At 50.7% G+C, this 25,428-nt stretch overlaps 1 protein-coding gene across 1 annotated transcript in view; it reads right to left on the reverse strand.

The window, feature by feature from the left end:
• Positions 1 to 25,428, reverse strand: part of LOC137374989 (tumor protein p63-regulated gene 1-like protein) — a 221,733-nt gene that overhangs the window by 124,110 nt on the left and 72,195 nt on the right. The window contains exon 3 of the mRNA XM_068041607.1: positions 18,548 to 18,724. Within this exon, the coding sequence (XP_067897708.1) occupies positions 18,548 to 18,724 (177 nt within the window). The remainder of the gene's footprint in view (positions 1 to 18,547; positions 18,725 to 25,428) is intronic.

Raw genomic sequence — 25,428 nt, forward strand, 5'->3', positions numbered from 1 at the left:
GGAGCCAACCAGAGAGCAGGCCATACTAGACCTGGTGATTTGCAATGAGATAGTATTAATTAATGGCCTCAGAGTGAAGGCACCCCTGGGCAGCAGTGATCAGAATATGATTGAATGTTATATTCAGTTTGATGGAGAGAAGAGCGGGTCACAGATTAATATTATAAACTTAGATAAGGGCAATTATGAGGGCATGAAAGCAAAGCTAACTAAAGTGAACTGGCAAAGTAGGTTAAGGGATAGGTTAATAGAGATGCAGTGGCAGACATTTAAGGGGATATTTCAGAATACACAGAAAAAGCGTATAATTATACAAAGATAGAAACGTAGAAACAGAGAAAATAGGAGCAGGAGTAGGCCATTCGGCCCTTTGGGTCTGCTCGGCCATTCAAAAAGATCATGGCTGATTGTCTAATTCCCACTATCTCCCCATATCCCTTGATCCCTTTGGCAATAAGAAATATATCTATCTCCTTCTTGAATATATTTAATGACGTGGCCTCCACTGCCTTCTGCGGTGGAGAATTCCACAGGTTCACCACCCTCCGAGTGAAGAAATTTCTCCTCATCCCGGTTCTAAATGGCATACCCCGTATCCTGAGACTGTGACCCCTGATTCTGGACTCCCCAGCCATTGGGAACATCCTCCCTGCATCTAGCCTGTCTAGTCCTGTTAGAATTTTATAGATTTCTATGAGATCCCCTCTCATTCTTCTAAACTCTGGTGAATATAGGCCTAGTCGACCCAATCTCTCCCCATACGTCAATCTACCATCCCAGGAATCAGCCTCGTAAATCTTCTTTGCACTCCCTCCATGGCAAGAACATCCTTCCTCAGATAAGGAGACCAAAACTGCACACAATACTCCAGATGTGGTCTCACCAAGGCCCTGTATAACTGCAGTAAGACATCTTTGCTCCTGTACTCAAATCCTCTTGCAATGAAGGCCAACATATCATTCCCCTTCCGAACTGCTTGCTGCACCTGAATGCTTGCTTTCAGCGACTGTGTACAAGGACACCCAGGTCTTGTTGCACCTCCCCCTTTCCCAATCTATCACCATTCAGATAATAATCTGCCTTTCTGTTTTTACAACCAAAGTGGATAACCTCACATTTATCCATGTCATACTGCAATTGCCATGTATTTGTCCACTCACCCAACTTGTCCAAATCACATGGGTGGCAGGTCAGAAGATTGGACAGAATATAAAAAACAGCAAAGAATGACTAAAAGATTAATAAGGAGGGAAAAAATAGAGTACGAGTGAAAGCTAGCTAGAAATATAAAAACAGATAGTAGGACCACATCTGGAGCACTGTGTTCAGTACTGGTCTCCTTATTTAAGGAAGGATTTAAATGCGTTGGAAGCAGTTCAGAGAAGGTTTACTGGACTAATACCTTGAATGGGCGGGCTGTCTTATGATGAAAGATTGGACAGGCTCGGCTTGTATCTGCTGAAATTTAGAAGAGTAAGAGGTGACTTTATTGAAACATAAAAGATCCTGAGGGGTCTTGACAGGGTGGATGTGGAAAGGATGTTTCCCCTTGTGGGAGAATCTAGAACTAGGGGTTACTGTTTAAAAATAAGGCGTCGCCCGTTTAAGACAGAGATGAGGAGAAATATTTTCTCTCAGAGGGTCGTGAGTCTTTGGAACTCTCTTCCTCAAAAGGTGGTGGAAGCAGAGACTTTGAGGTAGATAGATTCTTGATAAGCAAGGGGGTGAAAGGTTATCGGAGGTAGGTGGGAATTTGGAGTCGAGGTTCCAATCAGATCAACCATGATCTTGTTGAATGGTGGAGCAGGCTCGAGGGGCCGAGTGGCCTACTCCTGCTCCTAATTCGTATGATCTGCCTGTAGACGCTGTGTTGGGGTCTCACTATCTTCCAACTGGATCTCAGTGTCCATCCCCTCTGCCCTGTAGAGGGGCATGAGGCTCAGGAGAGGGACAGCTGCTGCTCATGGTGGTATGGATTCTGCTCTTGCTCCTCAGAGGTACAAGGTGGATCTGTATAAGCTGCTCCCGTGCCCTTGTGAAGCCTGGCAGCAGGGAGGTACAGCTGAAGGTGAGTGATGTGCTCACAGGTGAAGTGTCTTCCAACAATTTGGCAATCACCTGTGAAGCAGTGACAGCATTCGTAGAGAAGAAGTGATTTGAACAGCAGTCTCTCAATGGCCATGGCTGAAACTCTTCAGTGTAACTGATCACTGAAGAGACTCCTCCCACTGAGCACTCACCTCGTGACCCTGGAAACTTGCCGACAGATTGGGAATGGCTGGGAAATTCAGAAATGAGGGTTAAAACTGGCTTTTATTGGATTTTTAATCACTTTAATAACTTACCATACAGATCCAGGGCGGTTTCCCCACTCGCCTTCAATCCCACCCACAGAAACCCAGAAGAGGGTGGGATGATGTCGGGATCCCAACCCGAAGGCAATTTCAGGGGATTGAATTTAACTCCCAGCACGTACGCAACCCCCACCACCCAACCCCCCACCCCCCCACCCCCACATTGCCTGGGAAAATTTCCACATGTCCCTGTATCATTAGTCCAGGCCTCTGGATTACTAGTCCAGTAACATAACCACTCTGCTACCTATACCCCCAACCATTACCAACTAGAAGAACAAGGGAGACAGGGAACATCACTGTAATGAGAAGCTTTTTATGTTGTCTGATGCAACATAAATGAGATGTGTGGATTCAGTCGGTTGAAGCTCTCAAAACAGGTTTATTAAACTGCTAACAAGTATATACTGTGCAGAGATAACTATTTACAGGATTTGCCTTTTGGTGTTACAGTTACAGAGTGAGACTGGCTGATAGTCACAATCATGTCCTGGTACTTGATTCATTAGCATACTAAGATCTTAAAGGGACATCACTCTTAAAAGGCAGTCACACAACATCCCCTTTCTTTCCAAAGATAAGTCTCATATGCTAAAAGCAAAACATATAAAATTAAATAACATCAAATTATTAAGGCCTGGATGGAGGTTATGAACTTTACAAATATAGAGGCTCAAAAGTCCATATATCATCTCACTGCTTTGACAACTCTTTTCAGGGAGTTTATGTCTCTGCTGTTGCTGTTTTTTTCTGAGATTTCTCCCTTTCTGTGCTCGGTTTCAGATGCTCTGCCTTCAGCCTGCTAACATACTCTGGCTTTTCTCAAGATGACCATCTTTGAGGCCTTGCCATTCTTGAAAAGTTCTGGCAGCTCATCTCAAAGAGCCAATAGACAATACTTCAACTCATTCCTCCTCTGCCTCTTCACAACATTGCGTGACCTTTGCCTCTCCTCATCCTCCCCATCTGAAGGCTTAGGGCTCCAGGTTGAGGACTTGTTGGGGGAAGACTTGTTGGTCTTGTGGAGATACCTTTCCGTTCTGGCTATTTGTGGTGATGGCGGTTCTCTAGAGAGCAGAAGTGAAGGCATGGCATAGTTGTGCTGTTGCTGGGTTTCCACACTGCACTGTTTAATGCTGGTCAGAGTCTACGATCGGGTTCCGGTCCTTGGGGATTTCCCCTTGGCAATGCTCTCATGGACGGTTATGATGTTGAGGTCCTTACACACTGATAGTCCTGCCACTGCTGGTCCACTCCTGTCTACTAGGTAGAACGTTTGTGGTTTCCATGCTGACTTTCCATTGTTTCATTGCATTGTTCATGTGTCACTGCAAGGGATGGGTGACTCATCGTATGCAGATAATTTGGCAGTAGTTGGTTGTATCATTGATCTCCAATGACCCCGGTACAGGATTCGGACTGGTAGGATATTTGCACTAGCGCTGGTGTCAATCTTAACCCTGAGTGTATGTTTGCCAGCTTTCTTTGGGCACATGATATTAATAGTAGCGAAAGCTTCCAATTTTTGGACTTCATCAATGTTATGTGTCAGGTTCACAATGTGGAATGCCTGTTCATCTTCTGTCTGACACCTATTTCTTTCTGAGTCTTGCCTCAGGTCTGCATTGCTGTGTATTTCGTGTATCGGCTTGCATTTGTGCCGGTCCCTGGCAGTTGCTTTATTGATGTTGCCCTGTTTTCTGTTTGCCTGTGTCCTGCCGTGATTTCTGATTGCATCTTTGCAACCAGAATTCCTGCATAGGTGGGCCTAGTGTCCTTTTGCACCCCATGCCTTGCACAGGTCTCGGAATGCAGGGCAATTTGCCATGAGTGGGACAGACCGGACTTACCATACAGCTTGTTTGCTCTTTTCGACCTGGTTATGGTGCCAGCACTGTTGGTTGCACCTGGTGCTTTCAGATGCTGTTGTCCAGCTACAAGGGCTTCATATTTCCTACCATCTTCCAGAAGTGCAGCAATGCTGTGACCTTTCTTTTTCCCCCAAGAGGTCTTTTTGAAATGCTTCAATGGGTGTTGATATAATCACCAGCTCCATTATTCGGTCTGACTGCTCAGTTTCTGAGAAGTCACATTCATTGCCCTTACTACAGTATCTGCTGATGAACTGATCTATTGATTCCTGTGGCTGTTGCCTGCAGAACATCAATTCCAGGCGGTGAATTTCAAAATTCACTGTCAATCAGAACAGATCTTCCAGCACTTTCCATATCTTTGCGGGATCTTTCTGGTCCTGTTCAGATAATCCAGAGGCATTAATTCTGTGTAAACCCCCATTTCCAATCGCTATCATTATTTTTACAACCTGTTTTTCTGGTTTTACAATTACTTGGTCTGTAAAGCATAATTGCATTCTCTGTTACAACAGTTTGAACTCAGATAGGATATCCAAGGCTTTCCAGTTCACACTGAGAAAAATGGAATCCATCTTTTTGCTGTTCTTTTGCTTTAAAGATTGCTTTAAGACCTGGCTCTATGACTCTGTACTGCTTTCCCTTTGAAAAATTCTCTGTTCTTTAGACTGTCTGGTTTGATTGACAGAGCGAGTGTTTTGTTTATTTATCTAGCTTCCAGCACTCAAGTCTGTTTGTTTATACAGTTGTGCAATAGGTATTTCAAGTGCTTTTTTTACTATTGGTAATTTATACCGCCGTTTAATAGGCAATTCTTCATGCTTGAGTGATTTAATACATTTTTTAAAACTCAGGCTGAGTAAGTGAAGGCTCTTCAGCGTTTGAGTGATTTAATTATTTCTTTTTATAGCTCTAGCTATGAGCTGCGTGAATGGAGGATTCCCGCTTTTTGCTGTCGGGCTCCTCCTGTAATGACACGGGTCTGATCAGCCTGGGGGAGCCTTTGAAAACAATTGATCAGCCTGAGATAGGGATTGGGTTTTCCCTATTTTTTCTCTTTTACTGAGCCTTTTAAAAAATATCAACTTTGCAAGCAACTCAAAGCTTTTTTTTGGTTCAATGTTCTGACTCACCCGATCACAGTGATTGATTTGCAGTCTGTTGTTCAGCACTTTGCCTTCTACAGCTGGAGGTGAGTTTCCTTTTCTTCTTTACACTGTTTGGGTCAGCGTTTCTTTTAATTTTCTCTCTTTTAGCTGGAGGTAGTTTTTAAAGCTGTTTTCCTGTGGCCTTCAATCTTAGATTCTGTCTTCTCACCACAGCTGCCACCATGTAATGAGAAGCTTTTTAATGTTCTCTGATGCAGCATAAATGAGATGTGTGGAGTTCAGTTTGTTGAAGATCTCAAAACAGGTTTATTAAACAGCTAACAAGTATATATAGTGCAGAACTAACTATTTACAGGGCTTGCCTCTTGGTGTTACAGTTACAGATTGAGACTGGCATGTAGTCACATGACTATGTCCTGGCACTTAGCTCTTTAGCATACTAAGATCTTAAAGGGATATCACTCTTAAAGGCAATCACACAACAGCCACCACCTGCAAGTTCCCCTTCAAGTCACACATCATCCTGACTTGGAACTATATTGCCATTCCTTCACTGTCGTTGGGTCAAAATCCTGGAACTCCCTTCCTAACAGCACTGTGGGTGTACCTACCTCAAATGGACTGCAGCGGTTCAAGAAGGCAGCTCACCACCACCTTCTCAAGGGCAATTAAGGATAGGCAATAAATGCTGGCCTGGCCAGTGACGCCCACATCCCATGAATGAGGAGTTGAGGCAGAAGATCAGCCATGATTGTATTGAATGGCAAAGGGTCGAGGGGCCGAATCTACTACTCCTGCTCCTATTTCTTATGTCCTTGTCAATAAATTATTTTAAAAAGCAGCGGGACAGGGCTGCAAAGATGTGGTGGCAATTTAACAAGGATGAGAAATCACAGTTATGAACAGAGACTTGAAAATTCAGGGATTTTTTTCAGTGGTGTTGAAGTGTTAAGGGGTGACAGATGGAGATGCTGAAGATTATGAAGGATTCTAACAATGAGAGGTTGTTTCTCACATTGTGCAAGGGAACACCGACTTAACACGCTCACTGATGGAACTGAAGGGGAGATTAGAAATAATATGACACAGTGGGAGGTTAAAATGTGGAATTCTCTGCCAGAAACCATTAAAGCAGAATCCAAACATTCTTTTCAAATGACTTACTTTATTGAAAAAGCGGAATATTCAAGGTGGGATATTAAAGGCACAGAGACCGAGCAAGAGAATGGGATTAGACTGGGCGGATCACAGAGCAGAATACCAGCACAGAACTGATGGCATGAATGGCTCCTTCCTGCGCAGGAACATTCTATAATTCAGTGAAGATGTTTGTGGTTATTGGAGGTCAATCATCTCAGTCCCTGGACATCACAACCTTAGGGTAGTGTCCTAGGCCCATCACCTTCAGCTGCTTCATCAAGGACCTTCCCTTCATCACAAGGTCGGAAGTGGGGATGCTCGCTGATGATTGCACAATGTTCAGCATCATTCGCAACTCCTCAGTTACTGAAGCAATCCGTGTCCAGATGTAGTAAAACCTGGACAATATCCAGGCTCAGAATGATAAGTGACAAACAAAATTTACATCACATGAGTGCCAGACAATGACCGTCTCCAACAAGAGATAATCCAACCATTTCCCTTCACCATCGCTGAATCCCCCACTACTGAAATCCTGGGGGTTACCACTGACCAGAAACTGAACTGGACCAGCCACATAAATACTGTGGCTTCAAGAGCAGGTCAGAGGCTGGGAATTTTGCAGTGAGTAACTTGCCTCCTGACTCCCCAAAGCCTGTCCACCATCTACAAGGCACAAGTCAGGAGTGTGATGGAATACTCTCCACTTGCCTGGATGGGTGCAGCTCCAACAACACTCAAGAAGCTCAACATCATCTAGGACAAAGCAGCCCGCTTGATTGGCACACCATCTACAAACATCACTCCCTCCACCACCGATGCACAGTGGCAGCAGTGTGTACCATCTACAAGATGCACTGCAGCAACTCACCAAGGCTCCTAGGACAGCACCTTCCAAACCCACAACCTCTACCACCTAGAAGGACAAGGGCAGAAAATGCATGGGAACATCACCATCTGCAAGTTCCCCTCCAAGTCTCACACCATCCTGACTTGGAACTATACCACCGTTCCTTCACTGTCACTGGGTCAAAGTTCTGGAACTCTCTTCCTAACAGCACTGTGGGTGTACCTACCCAACATGGACTGCAGCGGTTCAAAAAGGCAGCTCACCACCATCGTCTCAAGGGCAATTAGGGATGGGCAATAAATGCTGGCCTGGCCAGCGACGCCCTCATCCCATGAATGAATAAAAAAAAAGATAGTGCCATCAGGTGACTGAGCCCAACGTGAGGCTCAGCACTGGGAAGGATGATATCAGCTGTTTTGTGCAATTGGTGTGACATTGTGAATCTTCACCGACATCACTGAGTCTTCACAAATAACTGCAACACACCAGGAGGCAAATTAATCTCAACAAAGGGTTGGAAAAATCACCTCCCAAATCATCACACTGACTGACTGCTCAACTCATTGACATAATTATTCAGTAGAAAGGGAGCAGGGATGGGATGGAGTAAAAATCTACCTGCGCATTCCCCAAAATGTCACCTCCATTTATTCAATGGGAGAGGTTGATCATGGATACATTGGCATCTGGGCACAGCTGAAAGTTTTAACTCCTCAACCAACCTGTTTCGTTAAACTCACTTCCTGCAGGAATTTGCAGTAAAAAGCTGAGGTTAATTGAAGTTCATGATGTTTGAGAGAGTTTCAGGCACTGAGGTCAGGGGAATTCAAGATAAACAGCCTGGTTTCCAAACAAACAGTTCTAGTGTGTTTCGCAGAGTCTGACACAATAGATTGGGTGTGTACTGGATCAGTAGAGCACCGAACTGCTCCCACTCTCACCAAGGAAACGCCACCATAAAGAGAAAAAGGATGTGAAAAAACATATTTCTAAAGCGTTTTACAGCCAATGAGATAGATTTCAAGAGCAGTCACTATTGTTATCTTGTAAATGTGGCAGCTAATTTCAGCACAGCAAGATCCCACAAAAACAGTGTGAAAAATGACCAGATAATCTGATTTAATGACTTTGACTGTTGGATCAATATTGACCCCAGGGAGGTTTCCTGTGCTTTTGTTTGAAATAGTTGCCATGGGTATTCCGTCTAGCTGAGAGGACTGGCAGGGGCTTGGTCACTAGAGCTTGTGGTGCCAGCAGCCCATATTATTCTGGGGCAGAATCCAGAAGTGATTCTGCTCCTCCCGGTCCCAGCACTCACCATGAGGGTTTCCCACTAACCACCGGGTATCACTGCGTACAGAGACCCACACGGCAATCACCACCGTGTCGGGTATAGAACCCCAATTTGCATGAACTCACAGGGTTTCTGTCTGATTCAGATGTTTCCTGAGAGACACAGAGGCCAATGGGACTCAAGACAAATTAAATGATTGTCCTGCCAGCGGAGGGATTTATACTAACCCAGTTATTGTTCAGTGTTAGTATTAGTTTGTGGCCCTTAACAATTCAATCTCCCATTGCTGCTTATCAACCAATAGCTCTGATCCCAGCATCTGACTGTCTGATCCCAGAGTCTGACTGTCTGCTCCCAGAATCTGACTGTCTGATCCCAGAGTCTGACTGTCTGATCCCAGTGTCTGACTGTCTGATCTCAGAGTCTGACTGTCTGATCCCAGAGTCTGACTGTCTGATCCCAGAGTCTGACTGTCTGATCCCAGTGTCTGATCCCAGAGTCTGACTGTCTGATCTCAGAGTCTGACTGTCTGATCCCAGCATCTGACTGTCTGATCTCAGAGTCTGACTGTCTGATCCCAGCATCTGACTGTCTGATCTCAGAGTCTGACTGTCTGATCCCAGTGTCTGACTGTCTGATCTCAGAGTCTGACTGTCTGATCTCAGTGTCTGACTGTCTGATCTCAGAGTCTGACTGTCTGATCTCAGAGTCTGACTGTCTGATCTCAGAGTCTGACTGTCTGATCTCAGAGTCTGACTGTCTGATCTCAGAGTCTGACTGTCTGATCCCAGAGTCTGACTGTCTGCTCCCAGCATCTGACTGTCTGATCCCAGAGTCTGACTGTCTGCTCCCAGCATCTGACTGTCTGATCTCAGAGTCTGACTGTCTGATCTCAGAGTCTGACTGTCTGATCCCAGAGTCTGACTGTCTGATCTCAGAGTCTGATCCCAGCATCTGACTGTCTGATCTCAGAGTCTGACTGTCTGATCCCAGAGTCTGACTGTCTGATCCCAGCATCTGACTGTCTGATCTCAGAGTCTGACTGTCTGATCCCAGTGTCTGACTGTCTGATCTCAGAGTCTGACTGTCTGATCTCAGTGTCTGACTGTCTGATCTCAGAGTCTGACTGTCTGATCTCAGAGTCTGACTGTCTGATCTCAGAGTCTGATCCCAGAGTCTGACTGTCTGATCTCAGAGTCTGACTGTCTGATCTCAGAGTCTGACTGTCTGATCTCAGTGTCTGACTGTCTGATCTCAGAGTCTGACTGTCTGATCTCAGAGTCTGACTGTCTGATCTCAGAGTCTGATCCCAGAGTCTGACTGTCTGATCTCAGAGTCTGACTGTCTGATCTCAGTGTCTGATCTCAGTGTCCGAGTGTCTGATCCCAGTGTCTGATCCCAGAGTCTGACTGTCTGATCCCAGAGTCTGATCCCAGAGTCTGACTGTCTGATCTCAGAGTCTGACTGTCTGATCCCAGTGTCTGATCCCAGAGTCTGACTGTCTGATCTCAGAGTCTGACTGTCTGATCCCAGTGTCTGATCCCAGAGTCTGACTGTCTGATCTCAGAGTCTGACTGTCTGATCTCAGAGTCTGACTGTCTGATCCCAGTGTCTGATCTCAGTGTCCGAGTGTCTGATCCCAGTGTCTGATCCCAGAGTCTGACTGTCTGATCCCAGAGTCTGACTGTCTGATCCCAGAGTCTGACTGTCTGCTCCCAGAATCTGACTGTCTGATCTCAGAGTCTGACTGTCTGATCCCAGAGTCTGACTGTCTGCTCCCAGAATCTGACTGTCTGATCTCAGAGTCTGACTGTCTGATCCCAGTGTCTGATCCCAGAGTCTGACTGTCTGATCTCAGAGTCTGATCCCAGAGTCTGACTGTCTGATCCCAGAGTCTGACTGTCTGATCTCAGAGTCTGACTGTCTGATCCCAGAGTCTGACTGTCTGCTCCCAGAATCTGACTGTCTGATCTCAGTGTCCGAGTGTCTGATCTCAGTGTCTGACTGTCTGATCCGACTGTCTGAGTGTCTGATCCCAGAGTCTGACTGTCTGATCTCAGAGTCTGACTGTCTGATCCCAGTGTCTGACTGTCTGATCCCACTGACTGAGTGTCTGATCCCACTGTCTGATCCCACTGTATGAGTGTCTGATCCCAGTGTCTGAGTGTCTGATCCCAGTGTCTGATACCACTGTCTGAGAGTCTGATCCCAGTGTCTGATCCCACTGTCCGAGTGTCTGATCCCACTGTCTGAGTGTCTGATCCCACTGTCTGATCCCAGTGTCTGATTCCACTGTCTGAGTGTCTGATCCCACGGTCTGAGTGTCTGATCCCAGTGTCTGATCCCACTGTCTGACTGTCTGATCCCAGTGTCTGATCCCACTGTCTGAGTGCCTGATCCCTGCATTAAAACATCTGGGGGAGATGGGGTGGGAGGGGACAAGATGGGAGTGCTCGATGGAGTTTAAGATACCTGGGCTGTGTTGAGTGGCAGTGTGGAGTTTAACTTTTCTGACTTCCTGTTCATTTCACAACCAAAAAAGCTGGGTTTGTGTTGAGCACGGATCACTGAAACTGTTCAAAGGATTTCCAATGAAAGGGAATGAGAAAGGTTTCAGCACCAATTCCTGATAAAGGATGTGCTGGTCAAGAACAGCCGCACCTAGACTGGGATCGGCTGAATCAGTATTCCTGGAGAATGAGGGGACGGAATGGAAGGGATGCAATCATTCACCTGTGCAAATATATCAACTTAACTGGATCAACAATTGACACTCGGAAAATTCAGGATAGTTTTCACTGGAGTTCCAGTTAAAGCAACAGTGGAGAGGTCATCACTCACTGGGAACGTCAGCAATTGCAATTTAAAGGATTTTAGAGAATCAAAGGGTAATTCAACATGAAGGAGGGAGGGGAAGGTAGGAGTTAGACAGGCAGGGAGGTGAGGAGAGGCAGGGTGAGGGAGGGGTGGGGGTGAGGAGGCAGGATGGGGGAGGGAGGTGCAGCAAGGTGGCATGAGGAGATAGGATGAGGGAGGGGATAGGGGAAGTGTTGGGGAGGTGGGGGGGGGGAGGGGTGGAGTGTGGGGGAGGTGTTGGGGAGGGGTGGGGAGGATGGGGAAGGGTAGGGAGGAGGGGTGGAGGTACTGCAATGCTCAGAGGTGCCCATCCTACAGGATATACAGATCTGATCAAAGCCAGCAACAGCTGCAGGTGTTTACAGGCCAGACACTCCTGAACCTTTATTTAGCAATAGCTTTTAATCCATTCAAAACAAGTGGTTAAAATTCTGGACTGAAAAAAGGATGAAGCTGCAAACCTCACCCATGTCTTTGTTACCTCTGGATATGACCATTTCAACACACTTCGCCCATCCTGCATCCTCGATAAACTCGAGCTTATCCAAAACATTGCTGTTGCTGTCCGAACTCACCCCCCAGTCCCATTTCCCCTATCACTCCATCCCAGTCCCATTTCCTCCATCACCCCCCATCCCGTTTCCCCCATCACCCCTGTACTCACTGACCTACATTGGCTCTCAGCCAGCAACACATCAAATTTAAAATTCCCATCCTAGCTTTCAAATCCCTCCAGTCTCTCGCCCCTCCCGATCTCTGTAACCTCCTCCAGTCCCTCAACACTCCCTATCTCTGTAACCTCCTCCAGTCTCTCGCCCCTCCCTATCTCTGTAACCTCCTCCAGTTCCTCGCCCCTCCCTATCTCTCTAACCTCCTCCAGTCCCTCGCCCCTCCCTATCTCTGTAACTTCCTCCAGTCCCTCGCCCCTCCCTATCTCTCTAACCTCCTCCAGTCCCTCGCCCCTCCCTATCTCTCTAACCTCCTCCAGTCCCTCGTCCCTCCCTATCTCTCTAACCTCCTCCAGTCCCTTGCCCCTCCCTATCTCTATAATCTCCACCAGTCCCTCGCCCCACCCCATCTCTATAACCTCCTCCAGTCCCTTGCCCCTCCCTGTCTCTCTAACCTCCTCCAGTCCCTCGTCCCTCCCTATCTCTATAATCTCCTCCAGTCCCTCGCCCCTCCCTATCTCTCTAACCTCCTCCAGTCCCACGCCCCTCCCTATCTCTCTAACCTCCTCCAGTCCCTCACCCCTCCCTATCTCTGTAACCTCCTCCAGTCCCTCGCCCTTCCCTATCTCTGTAACCTCCTCCAGTCCCTCGTCCCTCCCTATCTCTGTAACCTCCTCCAGTCCCTCACCCCTCCCTATCTCTGTAACCTCCTCCAGTCCCTCGCCCCTCCCTATCTCTGTAACCTCCTCCAGTCCCTCTCCTCTCCCTACCTCTCTAACCTCCTCCAGTCCCTCGCCCCTCCTTATCTCTGTAACCTCCTCCAATCCCTTGCCCCTCCCGATCTCTGTAACCTCCTCCAGTCCCTCGCCCCACCCTATCTCTCTAACCTCCTCCAGTCCCTCGCCCCTCCCTATCTCTGTAACCTCCTCCAGTCCCTCGCCCCTCCCTATCTCTGTAACCTCCTCCAGTCCCTCGTCCCTCCCTATCTCTGTAACCTCCTCCAGTCCCTCGTCCCTCCCTATCTCTGTAACCTCCTCCAGTCCCTCGTCCCTCCCTATCTCTGTAACCTCCTCCAGTCCCTCGTCCCTCCCTATCTCTGTAACCTCCTCCAGTCCCTCGCCCCTCCCTATCTCTGTAACCTCCTCCAGTCACTCGTCCCTCCCTATCTCTGTAACCTCCTCCAGTCCCTCGTCCCTCCCTATCTCTGTAACCTCCTCCAGTCCCTCGTCCCTCCCTATCTCTGTAACCTCCTCCAGTCCCTCGCCCCTCCCTATCTCTGTAACCTCCTCCAGTCCCTCGTCCCTCCCTATCTCTGTAACCTCCTCCAGTCCCTCGTCCCTCCCTATCTCTGTAACCTCCTCCAGTCCCTCGCCCCTCCCTATCTCTGTAACCTCCTCCAGTCCCTCGTCCCTCCCTATCTCTGTAACCTCCTCCAGTCCCTCGTCCCTCCCTATCTCTGTAACCTCCTCCAGTCCCTCGTCCCTCCCTATCTCTGTAACCTCCTCCAGTCCCTCGTCCCTCCCTATCTCTGTAACCTCCTCCAGTCCCTCATCCCTCCCTATCTCTGTAACCTCCTCCAGTCCCTCGCCCCTCCCTATCTCTGTAACCTCCTCCAGTCCCTCGCCCCTCCCTATCTCTGTAACCTCCTCCAGTCCCTCGCCCCTCCCTATCTCTGTAACCTCCTCCAGTCACTCGTCCCTCCCTATCTCTGTAACCTCCTCCAGTCCCTCAACACTCCTAGATCTCTGCCCTCCTTCAATTCTGATCTCTTGCGATTCCCTGATTTTAATCGCTCTGCCATTGGTGGCCGTGCCTTCAGCTGCCTGGGTCCTAAGCTCTGGAATTCCCTCCGTAAACCGGTCGGTCTCTCCACCTCACTATCCTCCTCTAAGACACTCCTTAAAACCTACCTCTTTGACCAAGTCTTTTGGTCATTTGACCCAATATCTTCGGTTGTGGCTTGGTGTTAAAATTCTGTCTGATAATGTTCCTATAAAGTGCTTTAGGACGTTTCACTACATTAAAGGTGCTATATAAATGTAAGTTGTTATTAAGCTTTCACTGTCTAATGTCAGTATCAGATGTTTTTGAGGTGCTGCATTTTTCTATCATGACCGGTCCAAAAAACAAACAGCAAGTTGTCAAAAGCTGTCCAAGGCTGCCCCCAGCTGGCTGCTCAGAGAAAGACAAGTTCCCTTCAGAAACCGAGATATTGCAATTCACATTTTCTGAATCGAAAGCAAATTTTTGGCATCCAATTAACTCATGTAGTACTGAAGACCCAGCCAACATTCTTTGGGATCTGTATGTTCCTGCAGCTCGACATCAAGGTTCTGAGTGCGAGCAGAAAGCTAACAGAACCACACAAAAAGCCACTTTGCTCTGCACTGATTCAAGTCCGAATGAATCTCCAGTCACTGCTGAAAAACATCATTGTTTGTAGGCTTTTTCTGAATTGGATAGAAATACTGCAAACATCGTAAACTTTACAGTATTCGGGACTGGCAATAGATTTTGTTACAGTCCTTTTGCAAGCAGCATTTTTTGGATTCTAATGTTATTATTTCTTTTGTGCTCTGCAGCAAAAAACCAGTCCTCTAAGCAGTCCCACCCTCCCTATCAGCTGCAGTGTGACCTTGCACAGCTGTACAAAGTGCTGGACTAAGGGAGTGCTGCACTGTCGGAGGGACAGTACTGAGGGAGTGCTGCACTGTCAGAGGGACAGTACTGAGGGAGTGCTGCACTGTCGGAGGGACAGTGCTGAGGGAGTGCTGCACTGTCGGAGGGACAGTGCTGAGGGAGTGCTGCACTGTCGGAGGGACAGTACTGAGGGAGTGCTGCACTGTCGGAGGGACAGTACTGAGGGAGTGCTGCACTGTCAGAGGGACAGTACTGAGGGAGTGCTGCACTGTCGGAGGGACAGTGCTGAGGGAGTGCTGCACTGTCGGAGAGAAAGTGCTGAGGGAGTGCTGCACTGTCGGAGAGAAGGTGCTGAGGGAGTGCTGCACTGTCGGAGAGAAAGTGCTGAGGGAGTGCTGCACTGTCGGAAAGAAAGTGCTGAGGGAGTACTGCACTGTTAGAGGGTCAGGACTGAGGCAGCACTGCACCGTCCAAGGGTTACAGAGAAAATAGGAGCAGGAGTAGGCCATTCGGCCCTTCAAGCCTGCACCACCATTCATTATGATGATGGCTGATCATCCAACTCAGTAACCAGTTCCTGCTTTTGCCCATATCCTTTGATCCCTTTAAATCCAGGAGCTATATCAAACTCTTTTTGAAAACATACTATGTTTTGGCCTCAACTGCTTTCTGTGGTAGCGAATTCCACAGGCTCACCACTCTCTGGGTGAAGAAATTTCTCCTCATCTCAGTCCTGAAAGGTTTACCCCGTATCCTTAGACTATGACCCCTGGTTCTGGACTCCCCCACCATCAGGAACATCCTTCCTGCATCTACCCTGTCAAGTCCTGTTAGAATTTTATAGGTTTCTATGAGATCCCCCCTCACTCTTCTGAACTCCAGCAAATATAATCCGAACCGACTCAATCTCTCCTCACACGTCAGTCCTGCCATCCCAGGAATCAGTCTGGTAAACCTTCGCTGCACTCCCTCTATAGCAAGAACATCCTTCCTCAGATAAGGAGTCCAAAACTGCATACAATATTCCAGGTGTGACCTCACCCATGCCCTGTATAATTGCAACAAGACATCCCTGCCCCTGTACTCGAATCCTCTCGCTATGAAGGCCAACATACCATTTGCCTTTTTTACCGCCTGTTGCACCTGCATGCTTACCTTCAGCGACTGGTGTACGAGAACACCCAGGTCTCGCTGCATATTCCCCTCTCTCAGTTTATAGCCGTTCAGATAATAATCTGCCTTCCTGTTATTGCTACCAAAGTGGATAACCTCACATTTATCCACATTATACTGCATCTGCCATGCATTTGCCCACTCACTCAACTTGTCCAAATCACCCTGAAGCCTCTCTGCATCCTCCTCACAACTCACCCTCCCACCCAGTTTTGTGTCATCTGCAAATTTGGAGATTTTACACTTAGTTCCTTCATCTAAATCATTAATATATATTGTGAATAGCTGGGGACCCAGCACCGATCCCTGCGGTACCCCACTAATCACTGCCATTCGGAAAAAGATCCATTTATCCCTACTCTTTGTTTCCTGTCTGCCAACCAATTTTCTATCCATCGCAATACACTACCCCCAATCCCATACGCTTTAATTTTACACGCTAATCTCTTATGTGGGACTTTGCTGAAAGCCTTCTGAAAGTCCAAATAAACCACATCCACTGGCTCCCCCTCATCAACTCTACTAGTTTCATCCTCGAAGAATTCCAGTAGATTTGTCGAGCATGATTTCCCTTTCGTAAATCCATGCTGACTCTGTCCGATTCTACCACTGTTCTCCAAGTGCTCTGCTATAAAATCTTTGATAATGGACTCTAGAATTTTCCCCACTACCGATGTCAGGCTGACTGGTCTATAATTCCCTGCTTTCTCTCGACCTCCATTTCTAAATAGTGGGTTACATTAGCTACCCTCCAATCTGGAGGAACTGTTCCAGAGTCTATACAATCTTGGAAGATGACCACCAATGCATCCACTATTTCTAGGGCCCACTTCCTTAAGTACTCTGGGATGTAGATTATCAGGCCCTGGGGATTTATCGGCCTTCAATCCCTGCCTGAGGGCGTGCTGCTCTGTCGAAGGGTCAGTATTGAGGGATGCTGCGCTGTCGGAGGGTCAGTACTGAGGGAGTGCTGCGCTGTCGGAGGGTCAGTACTGAGGGAGTGCTGCGCTGTCGGAGGGTCAGTACTGAGGGAGTGCTGCACCGTCCGAGGATCAGTACTGAGGGAGTGCTGCACTATCAGGGGGTCAGAACTGAAGGAGTGCTTCACTGTCGGAAGGTCAGTACTGAGGGAGTGCTGCACTGTCGGAGGGTCAGTACTGAGGGAGCGCTGCACTGTCGGAGGGTCAGTACTGAGGGATGCTGCACTGTCAGAGGGTCAGTACTGAGGGAGTGCTGCGCTGTCGGAGGGTCAGTACTGAGGGAGTGCTGCACTGTCGGAGGGTCAGTACTGAGGGAGCGCTGCACTGTTGGAGGGTCAGTACTGAGGGATGCTGCACTGTCAGAAGGTCAGTACTGAGGGATGCTGCGCTGTCGGAGGGTCAGTACTGAGGGAGTGCTGCGCTGTCGGAGGGTCAATACTGAGGGAGTGCTGCACTGTCAGAGGGTCAGTACTGAGGGAGCGCTGCACTGTCGGAGGGTCAGTACTGACGGATGCTGCATTGTCGGAGGGTCAGTATTGAGGGATGCTGCGCTGTCGGAGGGTCAGTACTGAGGGAGTGCTGCGCTGTCGGAGGGTCAGTACTGAGGGAGTGCTGCGCTGTCGGAGGGTCAGTACTGAGGGATGCTGCACTGTCGGAGGGTCAGTACTGAGGGAGTGCTGCGCTGTCGGAGGGTCAGTACTGAGGGATGCTGCACTGTCAGAGGGTCAGTACTGAGGGAGTGCTGCACTGTTGGAGGTGCTGTCTTTCAGATGAGACATTAAACTGAGGCCATATCTACCCACTCAGCTGGATGTAAAAGTTCCCATGATCACTATTTAAAGCAGAGCGGGGGGCGGTGTCGGGGGGAGTTTCTCCCGGCTGTTCTGGTTAATATTTATCCTTCATTCAAATCACTAGAACAAAATGATCTGGTCTTTATTTCAGTGCTGTTTGTGGGAGCTTGCTGTGCCCAAATTGGGTGTTGTATTTCCTACATTACAACAGTGATTACACTTCCGACGCACTTCATTGGCTGTGAAGTGCTTTGGGACATCCTGAGATTGTGAAAGGTGCTACAGAAATGCAAGTTGTTCTTACATCCTTGAGGGGAGCCGGGGAGAATTTGCATTCATAACAAACACACTCTCATTCAGTCACTCAGGACAGGACAGTAGAGATGGGGAGTGAGGTAGCAGAGTGTTAATGTTACTGGACTAGTAATCCAGAGATGTGAAGCTGGGGAAATTCAATTCAATTCATTAACAAATCTGGAATTAAACGTTAGTCTCAGTCATGGTAACTATTCGCTTCATTATGTCCTTTAGGGAAGGAAATCTGCCATCCTTACCGGGTCTGGCCTACATGTGATTCAGGCAATGTGGTTGACAATTAACTCCCCTCTGAAATGGCTGAGCAATCCGCACAGCTGTACCAATTAAAGAGCAATTAAGGATGGGCAACAAACGTTAGCCTTTCCAACAACGGCCACATCCCATGACTGAATTGAAATAAAACATTCCTACACAGTTACTGTGGAGACAACTGGAAAAGATCAGATAAAGTGAGGGGAATGAGCATTAACAAGAGGGAATTCTCCGAGTGACGATCATACCTGGTAATGGAATGCTCAGGCAAGGCGAATTCCCCACAAAAGATTCTGTCAATGTAATTCAGTGGGACCCTCCGGCACTGATGGTATCTGAGCACCATGAAATCGTACTTGCAGATGAGCAGCGACCTCTCACAGATCAGCACAATACGTTCCCTCTCACTGTTCCAATGATCAATCCTGCAACAGGACAGAAAGTTCACAATGAGACTCGCCACACAGCGAGGAGCATTAGATTAGATTAGATTAGATTAGAGATACAGCACTGAAACAGGCCCTTCGGCCCACCGAGTCTGTGCCGAACATCAACCACCCATTTATACTAATCCTACACTAATCCCATATTCCTACCACATCCCCACCTGTCCCTATATTTCCCTACCACCTACCTATACTAGTGACAATTTATAATGGCCAATTTACCTATCAACCTGAAAGTCTTTTGGCTGTGGGAGGAAACCGGAGCACCCGGAGGAAACCCACGCAGACACAGGGAGAACTTGCAAACTCCACACAGGCAGTACCCGGAATCGAACCCGGGTCCCTGGAGCTGTGAGGCTGCGGTGCTAACCACTGCGCCACTGTGCCGCCCCATGTGTGCTAACTGGACACCCAAGAGAGAGGCCGATTAATACAACGCTCCAGCCCCTTCAACCCCATTGGACAGATTACCTGCTTTACAAAAGCAAAATACTGCAAATCTGAAATAAAAACAGAAAATGCTGGAAATACTCAGCAGGTCTGGCAGCATCTGATGAGAGAGAAACAGAGTTAACGTTTCAGGTCAGTGACCTTTCATCAGAATTGGAAACAAATTCGTAATGTAACAGGATTTAAGCAAGTATAGAGGCAGGGAAAGCGGGTGGAGCAGGGCAACAAAACTACTTACATTTATATAGCGCCATTAAGGTAATAAGATGTCCCAGGGTGCTTCACAGGAGGGTTATCAAACAAAATTTGACACTAAGCTACATAAGGTGATATTAGGGCAGATGACCAAAAGCTTGGTTGACGAAGTAAGTTTAAGGAGTGTCTTAAAGCAGGAAAGAGAGGTAGAAAGATGAAGAGGTTTAGGGAGGGAATTCCAGAGCTTAGGGCCCAGACAGTTGAAGACACGGCCGCCAATGGTGGAACAATTAAAATCGCAGGCGCTTGAGAAGCCAGATCTAGAGGAGCACAGAGATGGCAGAGGGTGGTAGGGCTGGAGGAGGCTACAGAGATAGGGAAGGGCTGTAGGGGCTGGAGGAGGGTACAAAGATAGGGAGGGGCTGTAGGGGCTGGAGGAGGGTACAAAGATAGGGAGGGGCTGTAGGGGCTGGAGGAGGGTACAAAGATAGGGAGGGGCTGTAGGGGCTGGAGGAGGCGACAGAGATAGGGAGGGGCTGTAGGGGCTGGAGGAGGGTACAGAGATAGGGAGGGGCTGTAGGGGCTGGAGGAGGGTACAGAGATAGGGAGGGGCTGTAGGGGCTGGAGGAGGCTACAGGGATAGGGAGGGGCTGTAGGGGCTGGAGGAGGGTACAGAGATAGGGAGGGGCTGTAGGGGCTGGAGGAGGCTACAGAGATAGGGAGGGGCTGTAGGGGCTGGAGGAGGCTACAGAGATAGGGAGGGGCTGTAGGGGCTGGAGGAGGGTACAGAGATAGGGAGGGGCTGTAGGGGCTGGAGGAGGCTACAGAGATAGGGAGGGGCTGTAGGGGCTGGAGGAGGGTACAGAGATAGGGAGGGGCTGTAGGGGCTGGAGAAGGGTACAGAGATAGGGAGGGGCTGTAGGGGCTGGAGGAGGCTACAGGGATAGGGAGGGGCTGTAGGGGCTGGAGAAGGGTACAGAGATAGGGAGGGGCTGTAGGGGCTGGAGGAGGGTACAGAGATAGGGAGGGGCTGTAGGGGCTGGAGAAGGGTACAGAGCTAGGGAGGGGCTGTAGGGGCTGTAGGAGGCTACAGGGATAGGGAGGGGCTGTAGGGGCTGCAGGAGGGTACAGAGATAGGGAGGGGCTGTAGGGGCTGGAGGAGGCTACAGAGATAGGGAGGGGCTGTAGGGGCTGGAGGAGGCTACAGAGATAGGGTGGGGCTGTAGGGGCTGGAGGAGGGTACAGAGATAGGGAGGGGCTGTAGGGGCTGGAGGAGGCTACAGAGATAGGGAGGGGCTGTAGGAGCTGGAGGAGGCTACAGAGATAGGGAGGGGCTGTAGGGGCTGGAGGAGGGTACAGAGATAGGGAGGGGCTGTGGGGGCTGGAGGAGGTTTCAGAGATAGGGAGGGGCTGTAGGGGCTGGAGGAGGTTTCAGAGATAGGGAGGGGCTGTAGGGGCTGGAGGAGGGTACAGAGATAGGGAGGGGCTGTAGGGGCTTGAGGAGGCTACAGAGATATGGAGGGGCTGTAGGGGCTGGAGGAGGGTACAGAGATAGGGAGGGGCTGTAGGGGCTGGAGGAGGGTACAGAGATAGGGGGGGCTGGAGGGGCTGGAGGAGGTTACAGAGATAGGGAGGGGTTGTAGGGGATGGAGGAGGTTTCAGAGATAGGGAGAGGCTGTAGGGGCTGGAGGAGGTTTCAGAGATAGGGAGGGGCTGTAGGGGCTGGAGGAGGTTACAGAGATAGGGAGGGGTTGTAGGGGCTGGAGGAGGTTACAGAGATAGGGAGGGGTTGTAGGGGCTGGAGGAGGTTACAGAGATAGGGAGGGGCTGTAGGGGCCTGAGGAGGCTACAGAGATAGGGAGGGGCTGTAGGGGCTGTAGGAGGCTACAGAGATATGGAGGGGCTGGAGGAGGTTTCAGAGATAGGGAGGGGCTGTAGGGGCTGTAGGAGGCTACAGAGATATGGAGGGGCCTGAGGAGGCTACAGAGATAGGGAGGGGCTGTAGGGGCTTGAGGAGGTTACAGAGATAAGGAGGGGCTGGAGGAGGTTTCAGAGATAGGGAGGGGCTGTAGGGGCTGGAGGAGGCTACAGAGATAAGGAGGGGCTGGAGGAGGTTTCAGAGATAGGGAGGGGCTGTAGGGGCTGTAGGAGGCTACAGAGATACGGAGGGGCTGTAGGGGCTGGAGGAGGGTACAGAGATAGGGAGGGGCTGTAGGGGCTGGAGGAGGGTACAGAGATAGGGAGAGGCTGCAGGGGCTGGAGGAGGTTACAGAGATAGGGAGGGGTTGTAGGGGCTGGAGGAGGTTTCAGAGATAGGGAGGGGATGTAGGGGCTGGAAGAGGTTACAGAGATAGGGAGCGGTTGTAGGGGCTGGAGGAGGTTTCAGAGATAGGGAGGGGCTGTAGGGGCTGGAGGAGGTTACAGAGATAGGGAGGGGCTGTAGGGGTTGGAGGAGGCTTCAGAGATAGGGAGGGGCTGTCGGGCTTGGAGGAGGGTACAGAGATAGGGAGGGGCAGTAGGGGCTGGAGGAGGTTACAGAGATAGGGAGGGGCTGTAGGGGCTGGAGGAGGCTACAGAGATACGGAGGGGCTGTAGGGGCTGGAGGAGGGTACAGAGATAGGGAGGGGCTGTAGGGGCTGTAGGAGGGTACAGAGATAGGGAGAGGCCTGAGGAGGCTACAGAGATAGGGAGGGGCTGTAGGGGCTTGAGGAGGTTACAGAGATAAGGAGGGGCTGGAGGAGGTTTCAGAGATAGGGAGGGGCTGTAGGGGCTGTAGGAGGCTACAGAGATAAGGAGGGGCTGGAGGAGGTTTCAGAGATAGGGAGGGGCTGTAGAGGCTGTAGGAGGCTACAGAGATACGGAGGGGCTGTAGGGGCTGGAGGAGGGTACAGAGATAGGGAGGGGCTGTAGGGGCTGGAGGAGGGTACAGAGATAGGGAGAGGCTGTAGGGGCTGGAGGAGGTTACAGAGATAGGGAGGGGTTGTAGGGGCTGGAGGAGGTTTCAGAGATAGGGAGGGGCTGTAGGGGCTGGAAGAGGTTACAGAGATAGGGAGCGGTTGTAGGGGCTGGAGGAGGTTTCAGAGATAGGGAGGGGCTGTAGGGGCTGGAGGAGGTTACAGAGATAGGGAGGGGCTGTAGGGGTTGGAGGAGGCTTCAGAGATAGGGAGGGGCTGTCGGGCTTGGAGGAGGGTACAGAGATAGGGAGGGGCAGTAGGGGCTGGAGGAGGTTACAGAGATAGGGAGGGGCTGTAGGGGCTGGAGGAGGCTACAGAGATACGGAGGGGCTGTAGGGGCTGGAGGAGGGTACAGAGATAGGGAGAGGCTGTAGGGGCTGGAGGAGGTTACAGAGATAGGGAGGCGTTGTAGGGGCTGGAGGAGGTTTCAGAGATAGGGAGGGGCTGTAGGGGCTGGAGGAAGCTACAGAGATAGGGAGGGGCTGTAGGGGCTGGAGGAGGCTACAGAGATAGGGAGGGGCTGTAGGGGCTGGAGGAGGCTACAGAGATAGGGTGGGGCTGTAGGGGCTGGAGGAGGGTACAGAGATAGGGAGGGGCTGTAGGGGCTGGAGGAGGCTACAGAGATAGGGAGGGGCTGTAGGAGCTGGAGGAGGCTACAGAGATAGGGAGGGGCTGTAGGGGATGGAGGAGGGTACAGAGATAGGGAGGGGCTGTGGGGGCTGGAGGAGGTTTCAGAGATAGGGAGGGGCTGTAGGGGCTGGAGGAGGTTTCAGAGATAGGGAGGGGCTGTAGGGGCTGGAGGAGGGTACAGAGATAGGGAGGGGCTGTAGGGGCTTGAGGAGGCTACAGAGATATGGAGGGGCTGTAGGGGCTGGAGGAGGGTACAGAGATAGGGAGGGGCTGTAGGGGCTGGAGGAGGGTACAGAGATAGGGGGGGCTGGAGGGGCTGGAGGAGGTTACAGAGATAGGGAGGGGTTGTAGGGGATGGAGGAGGTTTCAGAGATAGGGAGAGGCTGTAGGGGCTGGAGGAGGTTTCAGAGATAGGGAGGGGCTGTAGGGGCTGGAGGAGGTTACAGAGATAGGGAGGGGTTGTAGGGGCTGGAGGAGGTTACAGAGATAGGGAGGGGTTGTAGGGGCTGGAGGAGGTTACAGAGATAGGGAGGGGCTGTAGGGGCCTGAGGAGGCTACAGAGATAGGGAGGGGCTGTAGGGGCTGTAGGAGGCTACAGAGATATGGAGGGGCTGGAGGAGGTTTCAGAGATAGGGAGGGGCTGTAGGGGCTGTAGGAGGCTACAGAGATATGGAGGGGCCTGAGGAGGCTACAGAGATAGGGAGGGGCTGTCGGGGCTTGAGGAGGTTACAGAGATAAGGAGGGGCTGGAGGAGGTTTCAGAGATAGGGAGGGGCTGTAGGGGCTGGAGGATGCTACAGAGATAAGGAGGGGCTGGAGGAGGTTTCAGAGATAGGGAGGGGCTGTAGGGGCTGTAGGAGGCTACAGAGATACGGAGGGGCTGTAGGGGCTGGAGGAGGGTACAGAGATAGGGAGGGGCTGTAGGGGCTGGAGGAGGGTACAGAGATAGGGAGAGGCTGCAGGGGCTGGAGGAGGTTACAGAGATAGGGAGGGGTTGTAGGGGCTGGAGGAGGTTTCAGAGATAGGGAGGGGCTGTAGGGGCTGGAAGAGGTTACAGAGATAGGGAGCGGTTGTAGGGGCTGGAGGAGGTTTCAGAGATAGGGAGGGGCTGTAGGGGCTGGAGGAGGTTACAGAGATAGGGAGGGGCTGTAGGGGCTGGAGGAGGCTACAGAGATACGGAGGGGCTGTAGGGGCTGGAGGAGGGTACAGAGATAGGGAGGGGCTGTAGGGGCTGGAGAGGTTACAGAGATAGGGAGGGGCTGTAGGGGCTGGAGGAGGCTACAGAGATACGGAGGGGCTGTAGGGGCTGGAGGAGGGTACAGAGATAGGGAGAGGCTGTAGGGGCTGGAGGAGGTTACAGAGATAGGGAGGCGTTGTAGGGGCTGGAGGAGGTTTCAGAGATAGGGAGGGGCTGTAGGGGCTGGAGGAAGCTACAGAGATAGGGAGGGGCTGTAGGGGCTGGAGGAGGTTACAGAGATAGGGAGGGGCTGTAGGGGTTGGAGGAGGTTTCAGAGATAGGGAGGGGCTGTCGGGGTTGGAGGAGTGTCCAGAGATAGGGAGGGGCAGTAGGGGCTGGAAGAGGTTACAGAGATAGGGAGGGGTTGTAGGGGCTGGAGGAGGTTTCAGAGATAGGGAGGGGCTGTAGGGGCTGGAGGAGGTTACAGAGATAGGGAGGGGCTGTAGGGGTTGGAGGAGGTTTCAGAGATAGGGAGGGGCTGTCGGGCTTGGAGGAGGGTACAGAGATAGGGAGGGGCAGTAGGGGCTGGAGGAGGTTACAGAGATAGGGAGGGGCTGTAGGGGCTGGAGGAGGCTACAGAGATACGGAGGGGCTGTAGGGGCTGGAGGAGGGTACAGAGATAGGGAGGGGCTGTAGGGGCTGGAGAGGGTACAGAGATAGGGAGAGGCTGTAGGGGCTGGAGGAGGTTACAGAGATAGGGAGGGGTTGTAGGGGCTGGAGGAGGTTTCAGAGATAGGGAGGGGCTGTAGGGGCTGGAGGAGGCTACAGAGATAGGGAGGGGCTGTAGGGGCTGGATGAGGCTACAGAGATAGGGAGGGGCTGTAGGGGCTGGAGGAGGGTACAGAGATAGGGAGGGGCTGGAGGATGCTACAGAGATAGGGAGGGGCTGTAGGGGCTGGAGGAGGGTACAGGGATAGGGACGGGTTGTAGGGGCTGGAGGAGGGTACAGAGATAGGGAGGGGCTGGAGGATGCTACAGAGATAGGGAGGGGCTGTAGGGGCTGGAGGAGGGTACAGAGATAGGGAGGGGCTGTCGGGGCTTGAGGAGGCTACAGATATACGGAGGGGCTGTAGGGGCTTGAGGAGGCTACAGAGACAGGGAGGGGCTGTGGGGGCTTGAGGAGGTTACAGAGATAAGGAGGGGCTGGAGGAGGTTTCAGAGATAGGGAGGGGCTGTAGGGGCTGGAGGAGGCTACAGAGATAAGGAGGGGCTGGAGGA

The sequence above is a fragment of the Heterodontus francisci genome, chromosome 11 (assembly GCF_036365525.1).
Source record: "Heterodontus francisci isolate sHetFra1 chromosome 11, sHetFra1.hap1, whole genome shotgun sequence".
NCBI lineage: Eukaryota > Metazoa > Chordata > Chondrichthyes > Heterodontiformes > Heterodontidae > Heterodontus > Heterodontus francisci.